This window comes from Microtus pennsylvanicus, chromosome 9 (genome assembly GCF_037038515.1).
Source record: "Microtus pennsylvanicus isolate mMicPen1 chromosome 9, mMicPen1.hap1, whole genome shotgun sequence".
Taxonomy (NCBI): domain Eukaryota; kingdom Metazoa; phylum Chordata; class Mammalia; order Rodentia; family Cricetidae; genus Microtus; species Microtus pennsylvanicus.
In genome coordinates, this window is record NC_134587.1 from 49,360,157 (window position 1) to 49,368,053 (window position 7,897).

Sequence of the window (7,897 nt, forward strand, 5' to 3'; positions counted from 1 at the left end):
TACATGTTTGAGGCTAGCCTGGACTACATGAATCTCTCTCTTATTAAAAAAAAGAGAGAAAAGTCAATAGCATAAGCTACGGAGTAAAATCAACTAGGTTACCAATTCCACCTCCACCACTCATCAGATAAACGACTATTCTATTTAACCACTTTCCCCCCTCATGTTCTCTTCCGGAAAATGGGGAAAACCTATCAAGAATTAAGCGAAGGACTAAATGACACATGAAAAACAATAATAGTTCAAGACTAGTTTGAGCCTGTGTACAATGCCCTGTCTCAAAACTAAATAAACAATGAGTACATGATAAGCTTAAGTAGTAGTTTTGTTATTATTTTTTGCAACATACTATTATTACACAATAGTAAAGCATCAGGAAGCCTTTTTTTTTGGATGCTAAATGCCTTTAGCATATCAGTCAGGGTAGATGGTGTCAAAAGGGATAAGGAAGAACTTAGAGAGAGAGAGAGAGAGAGAGAGAGAGAGAGAGAGAGAGAGAGAGAGAGAGAGAGAGAGAGAGAGAGAGAGAGACATCCTAGGGTGGAAAGTGCTCGCTCGACTATTCATAGAACAACCTCGGCTTAAAGTGGACTCAAGACCAGGGAGCAATTGGCCAGCCGGTCCTGGGACTTAACCCCGGGAAAAGGGAAACTGGGAAGGCGTGATAGACAGATGCAGATCGCCTGGGGGTGAAGGGAAAGTAGTTAGCTGAACAGAGCTGCGAGGCGGGACCCAGACCAGGCACAGCTCGAGACCTGGGCCTGGACGCTCGGACACCTGAGAAGGTGTGGAGGCTGGGAAGGGCAGAGAAACTGTTCCCAGGCGACCACAGCATCTTCGCGGAGCCGGGGCATCTCGGGTCCAGAGGGAAGCCAGGAGGAGAAAAGGCTGCGCAGTGCCTCGGAGTGAGGGACACAGTGGGGGAGGAACTAAGTCCCACCGCCCCGGGGGAACTGACACGCAGACCCGGCACCAGTCCCCCGGGGCCCGGCGTGAGGGGAGGACCTGGACGGTTACCGGCGGAAACGGTCTCGGGGTGAGAGGTCACCCGAGGGACAGGCAGCTGCTGAGCCAATAGGACCAACGCACAGGGCGGATGCAGCCTCTCATTGGCGGTTGTTTAGACCGAGCAATAGCCAATGAGTCAGCCCGGGGGGCGTAGCAGTGACGTGAGTTGCGGAGGAGGCCGCTTCGAATCGGCGGCGGCCAGCTTGGTGTCATGGACCAATCAGAGGCCTCCAACGAGAAGCGCCTTCACCAATCGGAGGCCTCCACGACGGGGCTGGGGGCAGGGTATATAAGCCGAGTCGGCGACAGCATGCTCCACACTGGCCAGACAACACAGAGAGAAGCTCCGGGTGTCCGTGGGCGTGAGAGTTGAGCGCCGCGGCCTGCTTCTTCCAGGCCTTCGCTGAGCCTGCTTTGCGGCTCCTCCCGACTCCGGATCGGAACGTCGTCGCGCTGCGAGGCTACAGCCTGTTGCTGCACGTCCGCGACTCCCGAGCGACCGCTGAGCGACTGGTCCACAGCGCCGGCAAGATGAAGTTCACTGTGGTGGCGGCGGCGCTGCTGCTGCTCTGCGCGGTGCGGGCCGAGGAGGAGGATAAGAAAGAGGATGTGGGCACGGTGGTCGGCATCGACTTGGGGACCACCTACTCCTGGTAAGTGGCGTTTTGAGGTGCGGGAGAGTGGGGCGTGGCCTCGGCCTGGCGTGAGAAAGTGAGGTGCTGATTTCCTTTTCTGTGGGGTTTTTCCGTCAGCGTCGGAGTGTTCAAGAACGGCCGCGTGGAGATCATAGCCAACGATCAGGGCAACCGCATCACGCCGTCGTATGTGGCCTTCACTCCCGAAGGCGAGCGTCTGATTGGCGACGCGGCCAAGAACCAGCTAACCTCCAATCCCGAGAACACGGTCTTCGACGCCAAGCGCCTCATCGGACGCACTTGGAATGACCCCTCGGTGCAGCAGGACATCAAGTTCTTGCCTTTCAAGGTCCGATACGGGTTTGGTTTTTTTTGTTTCCACGTTGAAGGGGGCGGCTAGGGTGGTGGGAATAAAGGGTTGCGACTAGACGGAAAAAAATACACTCAAACGGCTAAAAGGATGTGGTAGGGGTTTATGTAACGGTTTTAGATGTTGTCGTTTTTAGTATCATAAAACGTAACACAGTGTTACAGTGTCTAAAAGTTGAAAGACAGACCAAATCTGGCGCTCTGTCACAGCACAATGGTTCTTAGTTTAGTCAAGATCTCCCTAAGGGAGCAAAATGAATCAAGCTGTGGGGGAGAGAAAATGGTGGTTTTTTTGTAGTGCCATTGTTTGAGCTTTGGGGAAGTTACCTTTCAATCATTCGTACTCCAGGTGGTTGAGAAGAAAACCAAGCCATACATTCAAGTTGATATTGGAGGTGGGCAAACCAAGACATTTGCCCCAGAGGAAATTTCTGCCATGGTTCTTACTAAGATGAAAGAAACAGCTGAAGCATATTTGGGAAAGAAGGTAAATACATGTGTGGAATGATGCTAAGTGTTGAAGATTGCAGTTGCTCCTCCTGTTGGCTTACCTAGGAAGCCTTACTGGTTTAAAATTTAAATCCAACTGGTAACAGCTTTTGTCAGGGTTAATGATGTAGCGCTTTGTGAGAGGTCAAGCTAAATAAATGCTAGTCAGTTTTCACGAGTTACCATTTAATTCTGTTGCTATAAATGTGTATGGTTTGTGCCCTTATCAGTAAGCTGGCTTAGAAACTGACTGTAGTTGATAAGACAGGGAAGTAACAGAGTATACTTAAATTATCTTTGTTGTCTTCCTAGGTTACCCATGCAGTTGTTACTGTACCAGCCTACTTCAATGATGCCCAGCGGCAAGCAACCAAAGATGCTGGCACCATTGCTGGACTGAATGTCATGAGGATCATCAATGAGCCGTAAGTGTTGGACTCCTGGCCAGGCTCTTTGCTAAGTGGGGGGAAAGTGCACCTGACTAAGATTTTTCCCTCTTTTTTTCATTCTTACAGCACAGCAGCTGCTATTGCATATGGCCTGGACAAGAGGGAGGGAGAGAAGAACATCCTTGTGTTTGACCTGGGTGGCGGAACCTTCGATGTGTCTCTTCTGACCATTGACAATGGTGTCTTCGAAGTGGTGGCCACTAATGGAGACACTCATCTCGGTGGGGAAGACTTTGATCAGCGGGTTATGGAGCACTTCATCAAGCTGTACAAGAAGAAAACTGGGAAAGATGTTAGGAAAGACAACAGAGCTGTGCAGAAACTTCGGCGTGAGGTGGAAAAGGCTAAGCGAGCCCTGTCTTCTCAGCATCAAGCAAGGATTGAAATTGAGTCCTTCTTTGAAGGAGAAGACTTCTCTGAAACCCTGACTCGGGCCAAATTTGAGGAGCTGAACATGGTATGCTCTTTGTCGGTGTTAATGAGATCTGCTTAGGCTTAGACTTAATAGACTAAATAGCGTCAAGGTGTACAGTGGCACCATAGTAATCATGCCTTTTTTTTTTTTTTTTTTTGGGCAGGACCTGTTCCGATCTACCATGAAGCCAGTCCAGAAAGTGTTGGAAGACTCTGATTTGAAGAAATCTGATATTGATGAAATTGTTCTTGTTGGTGGATCTACTCGAATTCCAAAGATTCAGCAGCTGGTGAAAGAGTTCTTCAACGGCAAGGAGCCATCCCGTGGTATAAACCCGGATGAGGCTGTAGCATATGGTGCTGCTGTCCAGGCTGGTGTCCTCTCTGGTGATCAAGATACAGGTAGGTCACTGCATCTTTCACTTGTTTGAGTAGTTTGATGGGAAGACTATGATCAGCTGTTGAAACAGAAAGCAGTAGGGTAGGAACAGTGGGGCCACATAGCTGATCAAGGTACAGTGATGATAAGACTTGGATCAGGTTTAGTTAAAATCATTAGCAGCTATTCATTTGCCCTAAAGTGTTTATGGTTAGAACCTGGGCAAATGGCAGTGCTCTTAGGACTCTAATCAGAACCTAACCTGATTGATTTTCCTTTGCCAGGTGATCTGGTACTACTTGATGTATGTCCCCTTACACTTGGTATTGAAACTGTGGGAGGCGTCATGACCAAACTGATTCCAAGGAACACTGTGGTACCCACCAAGAAGTCTCAGATCTTTTCCACAGCTTCTGATAACCAGCCAACTGTAACAATCAAGGTCTATGAAGGTAATTGCTTACATTCATAAATACTGTAAGCTTTGAAAGAGTGTGACTTAGGATCTAATGAAACATTGTTAAATGCCCAGGGAAAGAAGTATCTTCTGTAATTCAAATGTGAAGAGGTTGCTTAGTGCTGAATTTTAAATTCTCTACCTAACATTCTTGTCCACTGGCTTTTGGAATACAAAAAAGGGACTTATAGTGCTTTTTAAGAAATGGAATTTGGCTAATAGTAGTAGTCTTTGCTCCCCTCCCCATACCCCTATATTCTAACAGGTTGAAGTATAAGGATACCAGTGCACTAGGCTCGTCAATAACAAGTTTTTCCTGTTATTACTCTAGGTGAACGGCCCCTAACAAAAGACAACCATCTGCTGGGTACATTTGATCTGACTGGAATTCCTCCAGCTCCCCGTGGGGTACCGCAGATTGAAGTCACCTTCGAGATAGATGTTAATGGTATTCTTCGAGTGACAGCTGAAGACAAAGGTACAGGAAACAAAAACAAAATCACAATTACCAATGACCAAAATCGCCTGACACCTGAAGAGATCGAAAGAATGGTTAACGATGCTGAGAAGTTTGCTGAGGAAGACAAGAAGCTCAAAGAGCGCATTGACACCAGGAACGAATTAGAAAGCTATGCCTACTCTCTCAAGAACCAGATTGGAGACAAAGAAAAGCTGGGAGGTAAACTTTCCTCTGAAGACAAAGAAACCATGGAAAAAGCTGTAGAGGAAAAGATTGAGTGGCTGGAAAGCCACCAGGATGCCGACATTGAAGACTTTAAAGCTAAAAAGAAGGAGCTAGAAGAAATTGTTCAGCCTATTATTAGCAAACTCTATGGAAGTGCAGGCCCTCCCCCAACTGGTGAGGAAGATACATCAGAGAAAGACGAGTTGTAGGCGCACTGATCTGCAAGGGCTGTAATAATTGTAATTTACTGTAAATATTGTAATATTGTAAATACTGGACTCAGGAACTTTCGTTAGGAGAAAATTACATTCGAGACTTATAAGTACTCTCAATTTTCTCCTACCGAAAGTTCCTGAGTCCAGTATTTACAATATTTCACCTTGGAAATGTTCTATTTAACAGTTGGGTCATGCACATCTGGTGTAGGAACTTTTTTCTACCATAAGTGACACCAATAAATGTTTGTTATTTACACTGGTCTAATTTTTGTGAAAACCTTATAATTATCTGTCTTTTATTTTAGATAACTAAAATTTAAGGCTGGATTCTCAGGTCTGCCAGTATGTTGGGCAGAAAAGGGAGGGTGGAGGCTTGTTATTTGGGTGGTACCACTCCCTAGGAAATTTGTCTAGCTTTATAGCAAGGTAAAGAGTTTTGCTGTATGAAATGACCCTTGTCATTCCTAGTTCTCTTCAACATGATTGAAATCTTACTTCCCCTTTGTAAAACTGCTTTCTGGGTGTTTTTTTGTTGTTCCTTGGTTTTGGTATTTCAAGACAAGATCTCTGTGTAACCTTGCCTCTCTTAGAACTCACATTTTAGGCCAGGCTGGTCTGGAACCGTGTGTCTCAGCCTCCCGGGTGCTGGGATTAAAAGTGTGCACCGCTACTACCCTATCTGATTTTTATTAAGTAATGCTGTGGGGCTATGGATTTTCTTATGAATTGGTGATGTGCCAGGCTTGTAATTCCAGCTGTGGCAAGAGAATACTCCAAGACCTGCCTAGGGAACTGCGGCTGTCTGGAAAGATGCAAAGTGGATAGATACTCAGTAGTAGGGCATTGCTTTGCAAGTGTAAAGAAGCCCTGGTTTGATCCTCTGCTGGAGAAGAAATTTTTTTGAGTGACCTGATGACTTATACACTTGAATTTTATTTTTCTTTGTGGTGTCAAACCCACGGCCTGTCACTGGGTGGTACTTAGTTTGTGATTTATATTTTAAGATGTATAGTTTGAAAATGCAGTGTAAACACCTTTGGAAGCACTCAGGAGTCAGAGGCAGGAGGATCTCTGAGGCCATCATGGTCTACATAGTGAGCTCCAGATCCTGTCTCAAATCTAACAGCCTAAGGATTTACTTCAATTGGCATGTCTGACACCCAGCACTGCATAGTGGATGTAGTGACTCAGGCTGGAAGCAGGAACATTAATGAAATACCAGCTTCAGTTAGCTAGTTCATGAGGGCTTATGAACCACAACATGCTCTGAAGCCTCATTTGTGAGAATCCCCACTTCTGAAATGTGAATTATAAACTTTACTTGATAGTCAGAGGACTGGTAGAGGATGGTTTGGATTGGCTTCCTTGGGAAAGGGATGCACTAGGTAATTAGTATAATCAGGATTTTGTTCAGAGCTAACATGAAATCCAGTACTGCCCAAAGATGGGTGTTCTACGGCTGAGGAGCCAGCTGTAACGTTAATTTACTCAGAGTGATAGATGTGGGGATCTGAGAACACACCTGAGGTACATATTTGTGTGCTATCTGATATATTTTGAACCCAGCATGGTGTCTCATGCCAGTAATTCCTATATTCAGAAAGCTGGCTGAGGCAGGGTTCCCTGTACTAAAAAAGCCATGGGCAGGTGCATGATAGATACTTCATACCTATAATCCTAGCACTCTGATGCTGAGGCAGGGGAATGACAACTTTTGAGGCCAGCCCCCGTCAAATGTTAAAATTGGCCTAGCTTCATGCTGGGTCAAAGGGTAAACAGGAGTAAGAGGCAGTCTTCACTCTAATCCTCCAGTGCTAGCACTCTTAAAAACATATCAGGGTCCCACTATGCAGACTAGGCTCTGAGGAAAGGCATACACCCACCACCATGCTCTGCTTCCTGCTCTCCTCCGTTTTTAGATGGGTCATGTGCCCAAGATGAACAAGGTTTAGGGGAGGCACACAATCAGGCTTAGGAACCGAAAGACCTCACACAGCTTTTGTCAGTACTTAGTTGACTGTTTTGCCTGTAATGTCAGGCATAGGATCCCCTGGAGCTGGAACTAGAGACGTGTCAGCGGCTGTGTGGGTCCTCAGTTAAAGCAGTGCTCTAAACTGAGCTATCTCCAGCCTGTCTGCACTTCTAATGACTAATGTACATTAAAAAGATTCCAACTGATAAATATCTACTCCAGTACCTAGTTTGGGCATCTACAGATTTCATTGCTGGTAAAACTTTATAATGGAATTGTTGCACTGGGCCATCCAGTTAAAAGTGCAAGATGGAGATTACACATATATTCCAGCATGAAGCAAACAAGGACAATGTTAACATTTGACAGAGCTTTGGCTCACAGACTTACTTAAACCCCAGGTCTGCCTAGAGATTTGTCTGTCGGTGTTTCTGAGGAACCACAAATCTCTATATATCTATATATTTGCTTTTCAAAACTGGTTTCTCTATATAACAGATGTGGCTGTCCTGAAACTCATTCTGTAACCCACTCTGGCCTTGAACTCAGAGATCACTTGCCTCTGCCTCCCAAGTGCTAGGATTAAAGGCATGCACCATACATGATGGAAATTTATTTTAAAAAATGAACCATTCAACCATCCTTTCCTCCCATACATCCACCCACCCTTCATCCACCCATCCTTCCACCCACCCACCCACCCTTCCATCCATCCACCCATTTTTCCATCCATCTTTCCATCCTTCCATTCATCTTTCCACCCACCCATTTTTCCATCCATCCATTTACCCTCCCACCCAGTATGTGAGTGAACACCGTCAC

General features: G+C 46.0%; 1 protein-coding gene across 1 annotated transcript; it reads left to right on the forward strand.

The window, feature by feature from the left end:
- Nucleotides 1-1,312: 1,312 nt before the first annotated feature.
- Nucleotides 1,313-5,773, forward strand: Hspa5 (heat shock protein family A (Hsp70) member 5). The gene is made up of 8 exons (XM_075985963.1): nucleotides 1,313-1,661; nucleotides 1,761-1,992; nucleotides 2,362-2,499; nucleotides 2,814-2,926; nucleotides 3,017-3,407; nucleotides 3,529-3,766; nucleotides 4,028-4,195; nucleotides 4,532-5,773. The coding sequence occupies exons 1-8, from the start codon at nucleotides 1,540-1,542 to the stop codon at nucleotides 5,092-5,094; spliced, it is 1,965 nt and encodes a 654-aa protein (XP_075842078.1). The 5' UTR covers nucleotides 1,313-1,539; the 3' UTR covers nucleotides 5,095-5,773.
- The last annotated feature ends 2,124 nt before the right edge of the window (nucleotides 5,774-7,897 follow it).

Bases quoted from the DNA above. Each gene is read 5' to 3' on its own strand.
- Hspa5 (XM_075985963.1), top strand. From the start codon at position 1,540: ATGAAGTTCACTGTGGTGGCGGCGGCGCTGCTGCTGCTCTGCGCGGTG. The intron at 3,767-4,027 runs GTAGGTCACTGC...TTCCTTTGCCAG, and splicing joins CTCTGGTGATCAAGATACAG to GTGATCTGGTACTACTTGAT. The intron at 4,196-4,531 runs GTAATTGCTTAC...TTATTACTCTAG, and splicing joins AACAATCAAGGTCTATGAAG to GTGAACGGCCCCTAACAAAA.